This window comes from Syngnathus leptorhynchus, chromosome 2 (genome assembly GCF_054491065.1).
Source record: "Syngnathus leptorhynchus isolate UIUO chromosome 2, UIUO_Slep, whole genome shotgun sequence".
Classification (NCBI taxonomy): Eukaryota; Metazoa; Chordata; class Actinopteri; order Syngnathiformes; family Syngnathidae; genus Syngnathus; species Syngnathus leptorhynchus.
In genome coordinates, this window is record NC_141196.1 from 14,935,283 (window position 1) to 14,956,976 (window position 21,694).

General features: G+C 42.6%; 4 protein-coding genes across 5 annotated transcripts; all 4 read left to right on the forward strand.

Annotated features, from left to right (window-relative positions):
• The first annotated feature begins 19 nt into the window (after nt 1-19).
• LOC147060944 (protocadherin alpha-C2-like) lies at nt 20-2,431 on the forward strand. The gene has a single exon (XM_085906658.1). The coding sequence runs from the start codon at nt 20-22 to the stop codon at nt 2,429-2,431; it is 2,412 nt and encodes an 803-aa protein (XP_085762784.1).
• Nucleotides 2,432-2,685: 254 nt separating this feature from the next.
• Nucleotides 2,686-5,741, forward strand: LOC147060945 (protocadherin alpha-C2-like). Its single transcript, XM_085906301.1, has 2 exons — nt 2,686-5,311; nt 5,437-5,741. Exons 1-2 carry the CDS (start codon nt 2,903-2,905, stop codon nt 5,473-5,475), a joined length of 2,448 nt encoding a protein of 815 aa, XP_085762427.1. The 5' UTR covers nt 2,686-2,902; the 3' UTR covers nt 5,476-5,741.
• Nucleotides 5,742-6,755: 1,014 nt separating this feature from the next.
• LOC147060946 (protocadherin alpha-C2-like) lies at nt 6,756-20,646 on the forward strand. 2 transcript variants are annotated; one of them, XM_085906302.1, is made up of 3 exons: nt 6,756-9,345; nt 18,438-18,474; nt 19,763-20,646. In XM_085906302.1, the coding sequence occupies exons 1-2, from the start codon at nt 6,931-6,933 to the stop codon at nt 18,447-18,449; spliced, it is 2,427 nt and encodes an 808-aa protein (XP_085762428.1). In that variant the 5' UTR covers nt 6,756-6,930; the 3' UTR covers nt 18,450-18,474; nt 19,763-20,646. The 2 variants fall into 2 exon arrangements, with proteins under 2 accessions (XP_085762428.1, XP_085762429.1); XM_085906303.1 differs by lacking the exon at nt 6,756-9,345 and adding an exon at nt 14,970-17,500.
• On the forward strand, nt 10,405-12,826 carry LOC147060947 (protocadherin alpha-C2-like). The gene has a single exon (XM_085906467.1). The coding sequence runs from the start codon at nt 10,412-10,414 to the stop codon at nt 12,824-12,826; it is 2,415 nt and encodes an 804-aa protein (XP_085762593.1). The 5' UTR covers nt 10,405-10,411.
• Nucleotides 20,647-21,694: the final 1,048 nt, after the last annotated feature.

Genomic DNA, 21,694 nt, shown 5'->3' on the forward strand with positions numbered 1-21,694 from the left:
GTGCCGCGATTTGGACATAATGGACTTCTCAGAGATAATGAGGCCAAACAAAAGGTACGCGCATTTCCTTGTGTTGCTGTACACGGTTCACGTTTTGGCTTCCGTGACTCATTATTCCATCCCCGAGGAGCTCAAAGAAGGATCCGTTGTTGCCAACCTTGCAAATGATCTCAGCTTGGATGTTGCAAGTCTGATTAGAAGAAAAATGCGTGTCGACATTATTGCCAACAAAAAATATCTGGATGTGAACAAAGAGACTGGAGAGCTCTATATTGTGGAGAAGATTGACAGGGAACATATTTGTACGACCAAATGGACGTCATCATGCTATCTCAAGCTAGAGGTGACGCTGGAAAACCCACTACGAATTTTTAACATAGAATTAGAAATACTAGACATGAATGACAACGCCCCTCAGTTCAGACGAGACGCCATTCATTTGGATTTATCTGAGTCCACTCCAGCAGGGGAGAGATTTTCTTTAAGCAATGCAGTCGATCCTGATGTGGGGAGCAATTCAGTGGGCACATATCGTCTGAGTGAAAGTGAGCATTTTAATATTGAGGTTCAGACAGGTAGAGATGGATCCAAATTTGCAGATTTGATATTGATAAAGACATTAGACCGAGAGCAGCAAGCGTTGCACAATTTAATACTAACGGCAGTAGATGGCGGTACACCTCCACGTTCTGGAACCGTCAGTATTATTGTTCACGTTTTAGACAATAATGATAATGCCCCTCTGTTTGACAAGTCTACTTATAATGTTAAAATAATGGAAAATTCCCCGATTGGAAGCCTTGTTATTGATCTAAATGCGACTGATTTGGATGAGGGCTCAAATTCGGATTTAACATATACATATAGTTTATACACACCAGAGAAAACACAAGACACTTTTAATTTGAATCCTTCTACTGGCGAGATTACTGTTAAGGGAATGCTGAATTATGAAGATTTTAGGATTTATGATATGGAAGTTATAGCAGCAGACAGAGGTGTCACTAGTTTATCAGGGCAATGTACGATCAAAATTCAAATTGAGGACATGAATGACAACCATCCAGAAATATCCATCAAATCTTTTCATACTCCTGTTAGTGAAAACATTGATGTCGACACAGTGATAGCGGTGGTCAGCGTGAGCGATAAGGACTCGGGAAATAACGGAGTGGTGGACCTTCATATTCCTCATAATATGCCTTTCAAACTGAGGGAGTCTCCTGACAACTATTATAAGTTAGTGGTTTCCGAGCCATTGGACCGCGAGAAGGTTCCGGAATATGAAATCACCTTCACTGTCACCGACAGGGGCTCCCCTCCTTTAAGTGACAACGAAACCATGACTTTGCAGCTGCTGGATGTCAATGACAATGTCCCACACTTTTCTCAGTCCTTTTACACCATCCGTGTGATGGAGAATAACGCACCAGGCGCCTTGCTCAGTTCCCTCAGCGCATTTGACCCTGACCTGCACGAGAACCAGTACCTGGTTTACTTCATCCTGGAGAAGGAGATCGCCAACACCTCCATGTCCATGCTGTTCTCCATCAACCCGGAGAATGGCAACCTTTACGCACTCAAGACATTTGACTATGAGATGGAGAAGGAGTTCCTCTTCCACATCGAAGCCCGAGACTCGGGTTCTCCTCCGCTCAGCAGCAACGTGACGGTCCACATCATCATCGTGGATCAGAACGACAACGCCCCCGTGATCGTCTCTCCGTGGCGCGCGCACGGCTCTGTGGTGGAGGAGAAGATCCCCAGATCCACCGACAAAGGCTCTCTGGTGGCCAAGGTGATCGCCTTGGACGTAGATTCCGTGCACAATTCTCGCGTCACCTACCAGTTCCTGCAGGTGCCGGACGCCTCCTTGTTCAGTCTGGACCAGTACAACGGAGAGATCCGCACCATGAGGATGTTCAGCTATAAGGACTCGCGGCACCAGAGACTGGTGGTGGTCGCCAAGGACAACGGGGAGCCGGCTCTCTCGGCGACAGTCACCATCAAGCTGTCCACAGTGGAGACGGCCATCAAGGCCTACTCGGACATGACCGAGGTGCCTATGGAATACGACATCTTCTCTGACCTCAACCTGTATCTGGTCATCGGTCTGGGCTCGGTGTCCTTCCTGCTGCTCATCACCATCTTGGTCACCATCGTGCTCAAGTGTCAGAAGGTCAATCCCAGCAAAGCGGCTCCTCCCTGCAGGAACAGCGTGATCAGCGAGCGGAACTCCACCATCGCAGATTCCACTCTGGTGTCCAACGATGCCTACTGGTACAGTCTCTTTCTGGCCGAGACCAGGAAAGGAAAGTTGGTGGTCAGGCAGCCTACGCCGAAAGGCTCCAGGTACATCGTGTCCAGTATTCCCAGGAGCACCGGTGTGTCTGAGACCAGCGGCTCCGCTCCTTCCACCTTGCAGGTATGAGTAATTTACTTAAAACGTATTAATTCATAAAGTGAAAACCTATTTCTGATTGCAATTTTCAATTAAATCACAAACAACATTACAAATCAGATAACATGGAGTATTTTCAGCGTATTGAAACAATGATGACTCAAAATACAGTAAATCCCAACCCATTTGACTTTGCTGTATGTCGAGCGGTAAGAAACCAGAGGGAGGCGCTGTTTGACCAATAAAATAGTCGGTGCGTAACGCAGAGATTGGTGTAACGTTGCTGTTCGGGCAGACGAGAAAAAAAACCCCACACACACATCAGGATGTTTCAGGCCACGGCCACCTGAATAAGATATATAACCAGTTACCGTTCTGCAGCTTATCAGGGTGAAACGCACGAGCGGATATTGGAGAACAAGATAGTTAGGGGAATCAAACTATCATTTGGATTACTCATATTTTTATCCGAGCTGAAATTGAACGGGTCCGCCCACAACAATGGGGTTCGTTTTACTGATGTGTTCTTTTAAGAGGTACGTGCTGCTCTTTGTGTTTTTTTCCTTTGTTCATCGAGCACCTGCTTCAGTCACACATTATTCAATTCCTGAAGAAATGAAGGAAGGATCAATAGTTGCCAACATCGCCAACGATCTGAGCTTGGATGTGAAAACACTAAACAAGAGGAAAATGCGGCTGGATATAATTGCAAACAAGCGATATTTGGACGTGAAAAAAGAGACTGGTGAATTATATATTGTGGAGAAAATTGACAGGGAAATACTTTGTCCGACTAAGTCATCAGCTTCTTGTTATCTAAAATTAGAGGTGATTTTAGAAAATCCTGTGCGAATTTTTAATATTGAGGTGGAAATAATGGATATGAACGACAACGCCCCTCAATTTAGGAGAGACGTCATTCATTTGGACATATCCGAATCAACACCGAAAGGAGAGAGATTCTCTCTCAGCAACGCAGTTGATCCAGATGTTGGAAGTAATACAGTAAAAACGTATAGTCTAAGTGAAAGTGAGCATTTTGGCATTGAAGTTCAGACTGGAAGGGATGGGTCTAAATTTGCTGAATTAATACTGAAAGAGATGTTAGACCGAGAGAAGCAGGCTGTGCACACTTTAATGTTGACAGCAATAGATGGTGGGAAACCTCCACGTTCTGGGACGGCCAGAATTATTGTTCAAGTGTTAGACACAAATGATAATGCTCCTCTGTTTGACACATCTGTTTACAATGTTAAAATCATGGAAAATTGTCCTATTGGAAGCCTTGTTATTGATCTAAATGCTACTGACTTGGATGAGGGATCAAATTCGGATTTAACATATACGTATAGTTTATACACACCGGAGAAAACACAAGAAACTTTTAATTTGAATCCTTCTACTGGCGAGATTACTGTTAAAGGAATGCTGAATTATGAAGATTTTAGAATTTATGATATGGAAGTTATAGCAGCAGATAAAGGTGTCACTAGTTTATCAGGACAATGTACGATCAAAATTCAAATTGAGGACATGAATGACAATCATCCAGAAATATCCATCAAATCTTTTCATACTCCTGTTAGTGAAAACATTGATGTTGACACAGTGATAGCAGTGGTCAGCGTGAGCGATAAGGACTCGGGAAATAACGGAGTGGTGGACCTTCACATTCCACAAAATATGCCTTTCAAACTGAGGGAGTCTCCCGACAACTATTATAAGTTAGTGGTTTCCGAGCCATTGGACCGCGAGAAGGTTCCGGAATACGAAATCACCTTCACTGTCACCGACAGGGGCTCCCCTCCTTTAAGTGACAACGAAACCATGACTTTGCAGCTGCTGGATGTCAATGACAATATCCCACACTTCCCTCAGTCCTTTTACACCATCCGTGTGATGGAGAATAACGCACCAGGCGCCTTGCTCAGTTCCCTAAGCGCGTTTGACCCTGACCTGCACGAGAACCAGTACCTGGTTTACTTCATCCTGGAAAAGGAGATCGCCAACACCTCCATGTCCATGCTGTTCTCCATCAACCCGGAGAACGGCAACCTTTACGCACTCAAGACTTTTGACTATGAGATGGAGAAAGAGTTCCTCTTCCACATTGAGGCCCGAGACTCGGGCTCTCCTCCGCTCAGCAGCAACGTGACGGTCCACATCATCATCGTGGATCAGAACGACAACGCCCCCGTGATCGTCTCTCCGTGGCGCGCGCACGGCTCTGTGGTGGAGGAGAAGATCCCCAGATCCACCGACAAAGGCTCTCTCGTGGCCAAGGTGATCGCTTTGGATGTGGATTCCGTGCACAACTCTCGCATCACTTACCAGTTCCTGCAGGTGACGGACGCCTCCTTGTTTAGTCTGGACCAGTACAATGGAGAGATCCGCACCATGAGGATGTTCAGCTATAAGGACTCGCGGCACCAGAGACTGGTGGTGGTCGCCAAGGACAACGGGGAGCCGGCTCTCTCGGCGACAGTCACCATCAAGCTGTCCACGGTGGAGACGGCCATCAAGGCCTACTCGGACATGACTGAGGTGCCTATGGAATACGACATCTTCTCTGACCTCAACCTGTATCTGGTCATTGGTCTGGGCTCCGTGTCCTTCCTGCTGCTCATCACCATCTTGGTCACCATCGTGCTCAAATGTCAGAAGGTCAAGCCCAGCAAAGCGGCTCCTCCCTGCAGGAACAGTGTGATCAGCGAGAGGAACTCCACCATCGCAGATTCCACTCTGGTGTCCAACGATGCCTACTGGTACAGTCTCTTTCTGGCCGAGACCAGGAAAGGAAAGTTGGTGGTCAGGCAGCCTACGCCGAAAGGCTCCAGGTACTTCGTGTCCAGTATTCCCAGGAGTACCGGCGTTTCTGAGACCAGTGACTCTGCCCCATCTACCTTGCAGGTATGAGTGGTCAGTGGACCCTTTTGACTTCAAATGTAATCAGGATTTCTGAGTTTATTGCAGTGTGTCACAATGCTGGTTTATTCACTCATATATATATATCCCAAACCGACTATCTTCATAAGGGTCGTTGGGGTCCCGGAGCCTATCCTCGCCATCTTTGAGTGGTCGGCAGGGTACACCCGAACTGGTCGCCAGAAAATCGCAGGCCTTGTTGGTTATCCTTACATTTGAAGATTTTTACCTTGTCAGTGTCATTGAAATGATGATGTTTCGTTTGACCAATCAACCATGAACAGAAAGGACAGACTTTAACTCAAAAGACTGAAAGGAAGGAAGAACAAAGAAAAGAGAGCAGCAATAGATTTTAATCCTCTGTACGAGAAGAAATAAAACTACATACTTCATCTTAGCCCTTCTTCGTGAAAAAGTTTTGACTCATAATAGAATGAGTGTCATTATTAATACAATAATAAGTATTACACATTTTAATATAAATGTATTCACATCACTGGTCCACAAATGTGTATATTAATCTTGTATTACTCAACGTACAAATCCACATTTATATTTTATATAAATAATTTTAAGAAATTAAAAAAAAAACATTTTAGCAAGAAAACCAGGGCCCGAGCGCAAACAAAATCTCCTACATCCTCAAACAAAACAAATGAAATATTCTTGAAAAATAAACAAACTCAAGACAATTTCATTACATCAGTTAAGATAACCTAGCCAAATGTTCCATTTTCATTTTTTTTACAACAAATGTGCAAAACAATCCACAAAGTTGGGTCAAATTAATAATCGGCTTGTTTTTGACCTATCGGTATTAAGAGTGTGACTTCAAGTGTAGTTTTGCATCAACTATCACTCCAAGAATATTATCGTACACACTTTTTCAAAAGAATTTACTGATTTGTACTTAGTTTATTATTTGTCTGCTTGCACACTTGATCACTGACCCCGTTAAAATAATTATTTTATACTCTGTACGAGTGAAAAAAAATAAATTGAAAAAATATGGACATTGGTTGCAGGCATTCAAATCATTTTCCGTATGATTATATTTTCTACACTAATAATGAAATGTGATTTTAATGTGTGCCACCAATATTCCCTTTTTTTATGTAACCCCTTTTCAGTGTCTGAATGAAACCCCAATAGTGAAGAGTATTCTCTTACATGTGGAAAGTATTGGGGAGTTTAATGCCCTGCTCAAAGGCACTTTACGGATTTGAGCCAGGCAGTTGGTACCTTTTAGCATAGGCCACTTTGCTTACAACTTGTGGTCAAAATATAGTAATAAATATATTTTTTGTTACGGGCGCGCTCAGTCGATTTATCTATAAACAAATAGGCCACATGAGTTGTCATGGGATTAAAAATAGTATGGTGGCGCTGTTTGTTGCATTTAAATGACAGCTCATTCGCTTCGTCATCCGGTCATGGGGCGGTGATGAAATAAACTGGACGACTTGCAGTATTGAAATAACCGTCTGCCAATGCGGACAATACATTTGCAATTCCGCGTTGTGGACATATTTATATTCTGGGAGCTGACCTGACAAATGCGCATTTGGACCTATACAGAGGTGCAGTGAACGCTCACAAGAACAATGAGGTCCGTTTCAGTTTCGCAGCCACGACAAAGGTACGCATTGTGCGTCATTTTTATTCTTCTCTGTTCCGTTCATCAAATATCCACTTCGGTGACCCATTATTCCATACCCGAGGAAATGAAAGAGGGATCCGTCGTTGCCAATCTTGCCACCGATCTGGGATTGGATGTCAAAACACTAAATCAGAGGAAGATGCGCCTGGACATAATTTCAAATAAAAAATATTTGGACGTGAACAAAGACACCGGGGAACTGTATATTGTTGAGAAGATAGACAGGGAACACATCTGCACAACAAAATCGCCAGGTTCTTGTTATCTGAGACTTGAGGTGATTCTTGAGAATCCGTTAAGAATTTTTAATATTGAGGTCGAAATAATAGACATGAACGACAACGCCCCTCAATTTAGGAGAGAGGCCATTCATTTAGACATATCCGAATCAACACCAAAAGGGGAGCGATTATCTCTCAGTAATGCAGTTGATCCGGATGTTGGAAGTAATACGGTGAAAACATATCATCTTAGTGAAAGTGAACATTTTAATATTGAGGTTCAGACAGGGAGAGAGGGAACAAAACTTGCAGATTTGATATTGAATAAGGTTTTAGACCGTGAGCAGCAGGCTGTGCACAATTTAATACTAACGGCAGTAGATGGCGGTACACCTCCACGTTCTGGCACAGCGAGTATTATTGTTCACGTTTTAGACAATAACGATAACGCCCCTCTGTTTGACAAGTCGATTTATAATGTTAAAATAATGGAAAATACCCCGATTGGAAGCCTTGTTATTGATCTAAATGCGACTGATTTGGATGAGGGCTCAAATTCGGATTTAACATATACATATAGTTTATACACACCAGAGAAAACACAAGACACTTTTAATTTGAATCCTTCTACTGGCGAGATTACTGTTAAGGGAATGCTGAATTATGAAGATTTTAAGATTTATGATATGGAAGTTATAGCAGCAGACAGCGGTGTGACTAGTTTATCAGGGCAATGTACGATCAAAATTCAAATTGAGGACATGAATGACAACCATCCAGAAATATCCATCAAATCTTTTCATACTCCTGTTAGTGAAAACATTGATGTCGACACAGTGATAGCGGTGGTCAGCGTGAGCGATAAGGACTCGGGAAATAACGGAGTGGTGGACCTTCACGTTCCGCAAAATATGCCTTTCAAACTGAAGGAGTCTCCGGATAACTATTATAAGTTAGTAGTTTCTGAGCCATTGGACCGCGAGAAGGTTCCGGAATACGAAATCACCTTCACTGTCACCGACAGGGGCTCCCCACCTTTAAGTGACAATGAAACCATGACTTTGCAGCTGCTGGATGTCAATGACAATGTCCCACACTTCCCTCAGTCCTTTTACACCATCCGTGTGATGGAGAATAACGCACCAGGCGCCTTGCTCAGTTCCCTCAGCGCATTTGACCCTGACCTGCACGAGAACCAGTACCTGGTTTACTTCATCCTGGAGAAGGAGATCGCCAACACCTCCATGTCCATGCTGTTCTCCATCAACCCGGAGAACGGGAACCTTTACGCACTCAAGACCTTTGACTATGAGATGGAGAAAGAGTTCCTCTTCCACATCGAGGCCCGAGACTCGGGTTCTCCTCCGCTCAGTAGCAACGTGACGGTCCACATCATCATCGTGGATCAGAACGACAACGCCCCCGTGATCGTCTCTCCGTGGCGCGCGCACGGCTCGGTGGTGGAGGAGAAGATCCCCAGATCCACCGACAAAGGCTCTCTGGTCGCCAAGGTGATTGCCTTGGATGTGGATTCCGTGCACAACTCTCGCGTCACCTACCAGTTCCTGCAGGTGACGGACGCCTCCTTGTTCAGTTTGGACCAGTACAATGGCGAGATCCGCACCATGAGGATGTTCAGCTACAAGGATTCGCGCCACCAGAGACTGGTCGTAGTCGCCAAGGACAACGGGGAGCCGGCTCTCTCGGCGACAGTCACCATCAAGCTGTCTACGGTGGAGACGGCCGTCAAGGCTTACTCGGACATGACCGAGGTGCCTATGGAATACGACATTTTCTCCGACCTCAACCTGTATCTGGTCATCGGTCTGGGCTCTGTGTCTTTCCTGCTGCTCATCACCATCTTGGTCACCATCGTGCTCAAGTGTCAGAAGGTCAATCCCAGCAAAGCGGCTCCTCCCTGCAGGAACAGCGTGATCAGCGAGCGGAACTCCACCATCGCAGATTCCACTCTGGTGTCCAACGATGCCTACTGGTACAGTCTCTTCCTGGCCGAGACCAGGAAAGGAAAGTTGGTGGTCAGGCAGCCTACGCCGAAAGGCTCCAGGTACTTCGTGTCCAGTATTCCCAGGAGCACTGGTGTGTCTGAGACCAGCGACTCTGCCCCTTCCACCTTGCAGGTATGAAGATGAGCAAATGCATCAGTAACTTGCCCTGTATCCTGACCATATAAAGTGTTTAAATTCAAACAGATAAGGCCCGTAAAGCACATAATTTTTTTTTTTTTTTTGCATGAATTCTGCACAAACCGCTAACAGCAGTGATCCAACAGTATATGAACAATTTAATCTACAACCTTTACTCGTTATCATATTTGTATCAACACTGCAGGAATTATATATATCATATATCATCAAACTTCCCGGGAACAACATTTCATCACGAGACATGCTCCACATGCTCATCAGCCGCCATCAGGAAAAAAACGAACATGTAAAACGTGTTTTATTTCATTCTCGGAACCCATTCCTAATTCTTGTCAAAATTCATGTTTTTATGACCATGATGCATCTTGCCGTGCAACTGTTGCTGCTCACCAGCATATGCAAATCAGGTACTTTGTCCCACAAACCCCAAGCTTTCTCCGACGGCTCACGATCACTTAAATGTCCTCTGAGTCCTAAACTGAAACTCTCGGAAAAGTAAAGAGTTTGGAGTCTATAAACACACTGAGCACGTCGTTGCTTAAAGTTGGAAGCAAAACAGAATTAAAAAGTCAATGATAGGTTACATATTTTGAAATGAAAATGGTAAGGTTATTAAAACACATTCCAGAAAAATAAGGCACATCCAAAAAAGAACAAAAAAATGCGTCATGATAAGGACTCACAAAAATAATGTCTATAAAATTAAAGCGCACCTTTTTAAATGAACAGGATACATTTGTCACAAATATAGTAATAATAGTTTAAAAGAATATATTGGACATATAGCCCACAAATTGCAGGTGTTGACAAATGGCTGTTCAGGTCGCTGCTCCCCACAAATAAAAAAAATCTCGATTGATGATGAAGTCATTTCTAAAAACGTATTCTATTGGTTCAGGACGAGGGGCGTATTTTTTCAGTATCAGTGAAGAGTAGAATGATCCTACCAGGAATATGATTTTTTTCTGATGCAGAAAAGACGGATTTGCTCTAAACGTCATATTCGATCATTTTACACTAAGGATTACTCAAACTCACTATGGCGCGTGCGTCTATCTGGCATTCGTTGGAACGGTATGTTGGCATATTCATTTGTATTTGCGCCACAATGAACACGGTGTGGACCGTCACACATTATTCTGTTCCCGAAGAGATGGAGGAAGGCTCTGTGGTTGCTAATTTGGCATCGGATTTGGGTTTAGACGTGAGGACGCTGAGCAAGAGGAAAATGCGCATCGATGTGGTTGCAAATAAAAAATACCTTGAGATCAACAAGGACACGGGAGAGCTCTTTGTTCAGGAGAGAATAGACAGGGAGTTACTGTGTCCCTTGAAAACGGCCACGTCCTGTTTTCTTAAATTAGACGCTGCGATTGAGAATCCAATTCGCATGTTTAACATTGAAGTGGAAATCACGGACATTAATGATAACGCTCCTCATTTTCGACGAGGCACCATGCATTTAGACATTTCCGAGTCCAGTCCGATTGGAGAGAGATTCTCCCTGAATAATGCAGTGGATCCAGATGTTGGAGACAATTCTGTGCAAAACTATCGCCTGAGCTCCAGCCAACATTTTAATGTCGAAATTCAGACAGGGAGAGATGGCACCAAGTTTGCAGATTTGATTCTCACTAAGGTGCTGGACAGAGAGCAGCAGAATGTTCATCATCTCATCCTCACTGCTGTGGACGGAGGAGTTCCGGCCCGCACGGGCACGGCCAGCGTCATTGTTCGAGTCCTGGATGTAAATGACAACGCCCCATCTTTTGACAAAGACAAATATTTGGTAGATGTGATGGAGAACTCCCCTATTGGTAGCCTGGTGATTCAATTAAATGCCACAGATTTAGATGAAGGCTCTAATTCTGATGTCTTTTATTCGTATAGTTTATACACGTCAGAAAGAACACAGAATGTGTTTAGTTTAAATCATGAAAATGGTGAAATCAGAGTGAAGGAGATGATTAATTATGAAGATTTGAAATCTTATGAAATGGAAGTTATTGCTAGTGATAAGGGGCTAAACCCCTTGTCTAGCCAGTGTAAAGTGACTATACAGGTGATAGATATGAATGACAACCACCCAGAAATTTCTATTAAGTCCTTTCAAAGCCCAGTTAAAGAAAATATAGCTGTCGACACAGTGATAGCAGTGCTCAGTGTGAGTGATAAGGACTCAGGAAATAACGGAGTGGTGGACCTTCACATTCGACAAAATATGCCTTTCAAACTGAGGGAGTCTCCGGATAACTATTATAAGTTAGTGGTTTCCGAGCCATTGGACCGCGAGAAGGTTCCAGAATATGAAATCACCTTCACTGTCATCGACAGGGGCTCCCCTCCTTTAAGTGACAATGAAACTATGACTTTGCAGCTGCTGGACGTCAATGACAATGTCCCACACTTTCCTCAGTCCTTTTACACCATCCGCGTGATGGAGAATAACGCTCCAGGCGCCTTGCTCAGTTCCCTCAGCGCATTTGACCCTGACCTGCACGAGAACCAGTACCTGGTTTACTTCATCCTGGAGAAGGAGATTGCAAACACCTCCATGTCCATGCTGTTCTCCATCAACCCGGAGAACGGCAACCTTTACGCACTCAAGACTTTTGACTATGAGATGGAGAAGGAGTTCCTCTTCCACATCGAGGCCCGAGACTCGGGTTCTCCTCCGCTCAGTAGCAACGTGACGGTCCACATCATCATTGTGGATCAGAACGACAACGCCCCCGTGATCGTCTCTCCGTGGCGAGCGCACGGCTCGGTGGTGGAGGAGAAGATCCCCAGATCCACCGACAAAGGCTCTCTGGTGGCCAAGGTGATAGCCTTGGACGTGGATTCCGTGCACAACTCTCGCGTCACCTACCACTTCCTGCAGGTGACGGACGCCTCCTTGTTCAGTTTGGACCAGTACAACGGAGAGATCCGCACCATGAGGATGTTCAGCTACAAGGATTCTCGGCACCAGAGACTGGTCGTGGTCGCCAAGGACAACGGGGAGCCGGCTCTCTCGGCGACAGTCACCATCAAGCTGTCCACAGTGGAGACGGCTGTCAAGGCCTACTCAGACATGACCGAGGTGCCTATGGAATACGACATTTTTTCGGATCTCAACCTGTATCTGGTCATCGGTCTGGGCTCGGTGTCCTTCCTGCTGCTCATCACCATCTTGGTCACCATCGTGCTCAAGTGTCAGAAGGTCAAGCCCAGCAAAGCGGTTCCTCCCTGCAGGAACAGTGTGATCAGCGAGAGGAACTCCACCATCGCAGATTCCACTCTGGTGTCCAATGATGCCTACTGGTACAGTCTCTTTCTGGCCGAGACCAGGAAAGGAAAGTTGGTGGTCAGGCAGCCTACGCCGAAAGGCTCCAGGTACTTCGTGTCCAGTATTCCGAGGAGCACTGGCATGTCTGCGACCAGCGACTCCGCTCCTTCCACCTTGCAGGTATGACGACACATCCGTCAAACATCTGCAAACATCTGCATCTGAGAGCCTCTATGTCAAGTGCGCCTATCTAACCAGAGCAGCACCACCTCGCTGTGTTATGATAGCTGTTTAATTACTGTACATTTTTGATGGCATTTAATCTTAAATGAAATACACTGATCAGTTGCACAGGATTAAAATGTGTTCAATTAACATGAATCATTATGATATCGTAAAAAAATACATAAATGAACCACGTTTTAATCATTTGCAGCTGAAAGCTAAGTGTAATTCTGATTAAATTACATAGACCAAATACTGTAAACTTGTGTCCTTTTTGTCAACATTCTGCCCTAAACTCAAATAATAAAACTCCTATGGAAAGGGAACTAAATGATGTGTTTTATTGTTATTAATTACATTATAGAAACATAGTGTAGGAGGAGTTAATGAAGTAGAAAAGTGATATTAAGTTGATGTTTATTTGCACAAAGATGAAAATGATTTAAAATATGTTATACATGTTCATATAAGATTTGAAAATCACAAAATGATCTCCTGCAATGTTTCCAAACTCTTATTGGACGGAGGCACCCAATAGAAAAATCACTTCACACTGCCGAGTGATTATTCACAAAACTAGGTGCATTGAAATAATGAGCTGGTCTGAATGCATCAGAAAAATTAGAGTCCGTGTTTTATCTGGGCAAGTCAAAGATGATATACTCACAGGACTTATTTTGTTTTATGAATGGCAACAAGTGCATACACGGTTTTCGCATCTTCAGCTTATGGCGGAGCATTTCTGTTCTGCTTGTCACTGTAATAATAACTAGCATAGATAAATGAACAAATCTGTAATTTATACATTGTAATTAAGTGAAAAATTAAGTGATTTTATATCATTTCCGGTGGCCCCCTGGCTAAGAATCACAGTTCTACATATAACAAACAAGCAATTGCATAGTAGTGGCCAAAAGTTTTGGAACATGAAGGTAACACCCAAAATCAAGACTTTTACATATTTTCAGTTTTATTATGTTGTTGCGTGGTTGTATTTAAATCCCTGTTTGACACAATGAAATATTAAGTGGTTTCGCACCCTGACCATGTTGGCGCTCACATAACTGAAGCTTTTTAGGTGTACTGGTATTTCAACAATTTTTTTAAATAAGTCATTCACAATGCCTGGGCTGTTGTTTACATGCTGCCATGAAAAGTGCATCAAAATTAGCCTAAATTGTATAAACTTTTGAGTTATATCTGCTACTTGGCTTACAAATATTTTGCTCTCACTATTTGCTGGTACTTTGCATTCTTTTATTTGAGTTTGATCTATTATTTGGGTTAAAAACAATCAACATATTTGAGATAGTACACCAGAATGCTTTAAATTAGAAACATTTTATACACTTGCATGTTGAAGTTTATAGTGCATCTCGGATTTAGGATATAAGATAACGGGGAACATAAATGCCTTTACCTCGAACGCTGCCTTTACAAATCAATTACTAGATTGGTGGATGGATGACTTACAGAGAAAGATAATTGACGTTATCATTAGGCTTTAAGAGAAATAAATCAGTGTCACGAGAATGAGTGTGATTGGGTTGTACCTACCATTTACAACCACTAGGCTCTGTATGTACTGAAAATGCGACTCATTCTGAAAAGGTATTGCATACTGTTCTAAAAAAGTATTCCATAAAATAGAATAAAATATTTTAGGACATATCACACATTAGTTTTGTACATTAAGTTTATTATACCAACACAACAAACTGATTAATTACTTTACAGCTCATAATAAAAATGTTTGATAATTTATTCAGAACAAATAGATCTTAAAAAAGTATTGCAAATGGTTATCTATCCCTTGTGTTATTATTTTTTTTAAACTGTAAACATTTATTGTGCTGAAGTTTAAGTTAAATAACTTAAGTTAGGATATATATTGGTGTGGGTCTGAAAACATTGGCTGTTATTTTGTCACGAAACAATTTTGCTTATTTTTAATTATTAATAATTAAACGTTGGAATCTCAGTCGTTTTTAAAATGTAAGGATTCTTAAAAACGAATTTCGTCGCTGCTGTCCACAAAATTTCCCACTGGTGACGTTTTCAGTCTCGCGAATTCTCATTGGACGAGGACTAGACGGACATTCAGCAGTGCCGTCAGACGGGACATAAGCAGTGAGAAAATATAATTATTTTAACATCCTCGTTGTGCTTAGTCGTTTAATAGGAGATCGTCTCCTCTACATTTCGCAGCGCTTAAAGGATTTTATCATCAACATGATGCACCGCTTCTGTAAGTTAGTCGAGACGCGCCCACTTGTCATGCTTCTCTTTTTGTGCACACTGGTGGATATGGTGTTGTCTGTCACCCACTACTCGATTCCTGAAGAGATGGAGGAAGGTTCAGTGGTTGCTAATTTGGCGTCTGATTTGGGCTTGGACGTGAGGACGCTGAGCAAGCGGAAAATGCGCATCGACGTGGTCGCAAATAAAAAATATCTAGACATCAACAAAGACACGGGAGAGCTCTTCATTTTGGAGAGAATTGACAGAGAATTTCTGTGTAACTCCAAAGCATATTGCTTTCTGAAATTGGATGCAACGATTGAAAATCCCATACGCATGTTCAACATTGAAGTGGAAATAATGGACATTAATGATAACGCCCCTCATTTTCGACGAGGCACGATGCATTTGGACATATCCGAGTCCAGCCCTGTTGGAGAGAGATTCTCCCTGAATAATGCAGTGGATCCAGATGTTGGAGACAATTCTGTGCAAAACTATCACCTGAGCTCCAGCCAACATTTCAACATCGAAATTCAGACGGGGAGGGATGGCTCCAAGTTTGCAGATTTAATTCTAACAAAGGTGTTGGACAGAGAGCAGCAGAATGTTCATCATCTCATCCTCACTGCTGTGGACGGAGGAGTTCCGGCCCGCACGGGCACGGCCAGCGTCATTGTTCGAGTCCTGGATGTCAATGACAACGCCCCATCTTTTGACAAAGACAAATATTTGGTAGATGTGATGGAGAACTCCCCTATTGGTAGCCTAGTGATTCAATTAAATGCCACCGATTTAGATGAAGGTTCTAATTCTGATGTATTTTATTCGTATAGTTTGTACACGTCAGAAAGAACACAGAATGTGTTTAGTTTAAATCATGAGAATGGTGAAATCAGAGTAAAGGAGATGATTAATTATGAAGATTTGAAATCTTATGAAATGGAAGTCATTGCTAGTGATAAGGGGCTAAGCCCCTTGTCTGGCCAGTGTAAAGTGACCATACAGGTGATAGATATGAATGACAACCACCCAGAAATTTCTATCAAATCCTTTCAAAGCCCAGTTAAAGAAAACATAGCTGTCGACACAGTGATAGCGGTGGTCAGCGTGAGTGATAAGGACTCAGGAAATAACGGAGTGGTGGACCTTCACATTCGACAAAATATGCCTTTCAAACTGAGCGAGTCTCCGGACAACTATTATAAGTTAGTGGTTTCCGAGCCATTGGACCGCGAGAAGGTTCCGGAATATGAAATTACCTTCACTGTCACTGACAGGGGCTCCCCTCCTTTAAGTGACAATGAAACCATGACTTTGCAGCTCCTAGATGTCAATGACAATGTCCCACACTTCCCTCAGTCCTTTTACACCATCCGCGTGATGGAGAATAACGCTCCAGGCGCCTTGCTCAGTTCCCTCAGCGCATTTGACCCTGACCTGCACGAGAACCAGTACCTGGTTTACTTCATCCTGGAGAAGGAGATTGCAAACACCTCCATGTCCATGCTGTTCTCCATCAACCCGGAGAACGGCAACCTTTACGCTCTCAAGACCTTTGACTATGAGATGGAGAAGGAGTTCCTCTTCCACATCGAGGCTCGAGACTCGGGTTCTCCTCCGCTCAGTAGCAACGTGACGGTCCACATCATCATTGTGGATCAGAACGACAACGCCCCCGTGATCGTCTCTCCGTGGCGAGCGCACGGCTCGGTGGTGGAGGAGAAGATCCCCAGATCCACCGACAAAGGCTCTCTGGTGGCCAAGGTGATCGCCTTGGACGTGGATTCTGTGCACAACTCTCGCGTCACCTACCAGTTCCTTCAGGTGACAGACGCCTCCTTGTTCAGTCTGGACCAGTACAATGGAGAGATCCGCACCATGAGGATGTTCAGCTACAAGGATTCGCGCCACCAGAGACTGGTCGTAGTCGCCAAGGATAACGGAGAGCCGGCTCTCTCGGCGACAGTCACCATCAAGCTGTCTACGGTGGAGACGGCCGTCAAGGCCTACTCAGACATGACCGAGGTGCCTATGGAATACGACATTTTCTCCGACCTCAACCTGTATCTGGTCATCGGTCTGGGCTCGGTGTCCTTCCTGCTGCTCATCACCATCTTGGTCACCATCGTGCTCAAGTGTCAGAAGGTCAAGCCCAGCAAAGCGGCTCCTCCCTGCAGGAACAGCGTGATCAGCGAGAGGAACTCCACCATCGCAGATTCCACTCTGGTGTCCAACGATGCCTACTGGTACAGTCTCTTTCTGGCCGAGACCAGGAAAGGAAAGTTGGTGGTCAGGCAGCCTACGCCGAAAGGTTCCAGGTACTTCGTGTCCAGTATTCCCAGGAGCACTGGCGTGTCTGAGACCAGCGACTCTGCCCCTTCCACCTTGCAGGTAAAATTATTTGCGACTTTCACTGCAGTGATGAAGAATGAAGAGCAATGCAGTCACAGTGTGGCATTTTCTTCTTTTAAAAACGATGTTGAAATTCAGGCTGGTCACTAGGAGGTTAATAGAATAAAATTTGTAATGTTTTACATTTTAGGTCTCCCAATTTGTGGACTTTTTACAAATATTCTAGCACAGATGTTCCGATTATGCTGTGTTGCGTTGTTCCGTGCAAACTGTTTATAATGCTTTGAGATATTTTCTTGCATACATTAGTGCATGTGTGGTTTCTATATGTAACTGGATAAAGTTTCTTTTTTCCGAAATGTCTTAAACAAACAAAACAAAAACATGAAATGGTTTTAGAAACAGCCTTCAAATTGTGTTGCAGCTACTGCTGGTGATGTTAAAACTGGTTTGGTCATTATCCTACAATATAATTAATTACAAGAGTAGACATGGTGGGTATTAATACAGGTTTACATTCTAAAAGTTCATGAATGAAAATACAAAATATAAAATCAACATGTACAAAACCACTTCCTGATCTTATTTGTAGTATCACCACAAATTAAAAAAGAAGATTTAATACAAGTTGATGGCAACAACTGATGCTTCCATTATGCTTAAATTCATCAATCGTGTTTTCCTGAGTTTTACAAAGCAACAGACTCCAAACTAAACAAAACTAGACTGAAACTAAACCGAATCTAAATAAATTAAAACTGCTTTGCAGACGTTCTATCTTTTATTACACTGTCTGTTATTCACATTCAGGTAAATATAAGATCTAGCAGAAACGATGTTAAATGTATTTTTGTTTTTAATGAAACAAATGTGTCTATCATTCACGGCCTCAGCTGCGGAATCCGGCAACTATGTTGTTTTTATGAGCTCTGTAATGACCCCACCTTCCTTTTTTCTTTTTCTTCCCTCTCTTAAGTACCCGAAATGAGGGAAGGCCACTCCGCAGCTTGGAGGTATGCAGGCGTCACTCTCAGCGGATTCACTTTCAAGAAATGACGTCTTCTCTTCCTTTGTTTGAACTGCTTTGTGTTTTTTTGTGCTTGTAATTTCTGTTGAATTCCTCTTTCCTCACAAAGTCACATTGTTCACCTCTTCATGTCCATATTTGTCTGCACTTGATCACATCGATACCATCACCCCAAATGCATGCCAAAAAAAAAAGGAATCCGTTTATCTAATCAAATCTTGGCTACAATAACCACTAGCAGTGGTGGCTCATTTGACAATTTGTGGTTGAGAGTGACACAAGGAGATTATTTACAACATAAGTGACGCATGCTTGATATTATACAGCATGTGCACAAAGTTGTGGGTCAACTGCAGCCGGTCCTTGAATGCACCTGTTAACTATGCCGCTACTTCTTACATTCTACAACTGGACACAACTATAAATGCAACAATTCAGTGCTCATCTATTTTAGTGACATTTTATTGTAGGTAGCCTAAGGTGCAATGACGCATTTTGCACGCATCAAGGAAATCATCCAAATGAGGGTCACACCAGTCACCGTCTGGTTTTCTGCACCTCCACCCCCCTGCCCCAGCACAATAGAGTAAAACTGCACATTTGAAAGTGGCCTATTATTTTGGGCAACCTATGGCACACCAGTGCAATAATCTTGATGGGTAATAGCACCTATTGGCAAAGAAGTGTTCACTAGGATATAGTTAGACCGATTACTGTACAAATGTGAAATAGGCCATTTGTGTATATTCCAAAAAATTGGCTTAAGAAAATGGGAGCAGGAACAACAGTGTTGCATTTATATTATTTTCAGAGTACTTGCTGACATAACTGCAAAAACTACAACAATATTCAAAATGTTACAAATGCATGTTTTCCCCCCACAGCTTCAATAACAAATCATTCTGAACGAATATTTCCCATTATAAAACGTTCTCTTATTGGACTTTGACTGTGCTGCTTCTCCCACATTGCTTTGGTTACAGTTGTAAACAGACTCAAATGTTTCACACTTTGCATGTTTGACCTATTTTTTTGTGTATGCAGGGAATGTGCAAAATGAGCCCAGTTACCCAGTTTCCTAGCAACTATGCTCCTTCTCATATTTCCCAAGCATGGTGTTTGTGATATTATTTACATTCAATGATCTGGCCCATCATTTGTGTCTTCAGCCTGCAGCCTCCCCTTCTTGTTGTCTGAGAATGCATGTCAACTTTAAGTAACCAGTCAATTAATTATCTCTAGTTTTTCAAACTAGCTTTTGGTCTGATTGACAGGCATCTACAACCAGCAGCACTCGATCCACATGAAGGCCAGAACTGCCCCATTTGCAAATTAGGACCAGTCATGAGCGGAGACCTCCAGAGGAAAAGAGATAACCCGGAATTGACATCCCTCTCATTCCCGTCATGTTCAGTCTGGTTCCTCATACTTGACATCCACTGAATGCTGCGGTGAAGGACTCCCCAACCCTTCTTACAATCGCCTCTATTCTTTAAGCACATGAATAGCCAATCTAAGCCTTTCTAAAACTTTTCAGTGTGCACGGCATGACCGCATGGCTTCAACCACACTTCATCCCAAAAATATGTTCATGTATAAGAGACATCAGTTGCCAAGAAACAGACTGGACCATGAGAAGTCCAAAAAGCCAAAACAGAGGAACATTGTGAGTGGACAATTGGATGTGGAATTGCCTAAATGAGACTGTATTGCCTCTTAGGACCAACCATACATAACGTGTACAGTATTTTACATTTTTATCCACTTTGTCTTTCTAGTTTATTCATTATCATCAATGGAAATGGCACAGTATGTTAAAAAAGCAACAACATGGTTTGCAAGAATGAGATTAGAACTTTATACGTGACATTCGTTTTTTGTAAATGGCATCATGAGCAAAGCCCCCACTTTTGAATGAGTGTGCAGAATGATTTGGGTGACTTAACAAACCTACCGTCTTGAGAATTTCATGACGTTTGTTGAAGGAATAATGATTCGTTTGTAATATTTCGAACATTGTGGTTTAAGAAAACAAGCCGCGCCCATTGCTACTTAGTTCAAACAGTTTTGAAATGGTCAACTATAGAAAACAACGTATATTCAGCACATGTACTGTACATTCCAATGGTAAAAATTAGCCACTGCAACTATAATGTGGTGCCTAACATTTGCTACATGCTCTCATGTAAACAAGTTGGGTTGTTAGGTCAACAACCGCGGAAATGAGAGGCCTTTTGTCAGTGTTCACCCACTTTCATTTTTCTTATTGCATGGAATCACCGTAATAGTTTTAGGTAATGTACAACCCATTTTCTGTATCAACAATAATCATCCTCTCAGAACAAAACTGAGGAACAGAACAGTTGTGTACAGTATCATGAATTCTGCTTCAATAATACAATAAATACAAGTGTTATTGATTATAATTATGAATCCAATAAATACAAGTGTTCTTGATTCTGACTTAATCAGCTGAGGACCATAAACACCCTCCTTGTATATACGATAAAATATACATCATATTGTTCACTTTTGCATTTAAGAAGGAAAACTGTGGTTGTCCCTCAATATCACGCTTGTCTAAAGTTGCGTAACATGGTACAGATACATTTCAAAATGTTTACAGAACCGGAATTGTGTATTTGTCACCAAATGAAACCTGTGCTCAGGTGTTTACTGACTACTTGACCTGCAATACAACGAAGAGGTTATGTGCAGAAAACCTACGTCACCACAGCTACATACTATACAAGTGTATGGTGATGCTTTCTTTGAATTGCAATTCTTAGACATTTCCCACTTCTGTCCTGAGGATAAATGTTTATATTCAAGAGTACACACAATTTTAAGAAAAAAATCATTGGACTTTATGGAGCCATAAACTAGTTAATCAACTCAGAAGACAATACAATGACATAAGACGGCTTTGAACTGAATATTGCAGCCCCCAAAATGATGTCATATTCATCTTTTCAGTGCCAATCACATTAACACATCCAGTAAATAATATAATCTATTCTGGGCAAACACTTGAGTGGCTGCAGCTTACATGTTCAAAGTTGTGATGTTTTACAAGCAAGTACATAAAAAAAGTGCATTTGTACAGTGGTGCTTTGACAGTGAAATATGTAGTTGTATGTGTGTTTAATGTGATCTTATTGTATAACAAACTGAATAAAAACACAACAGGAACTAATGGGTTGTTA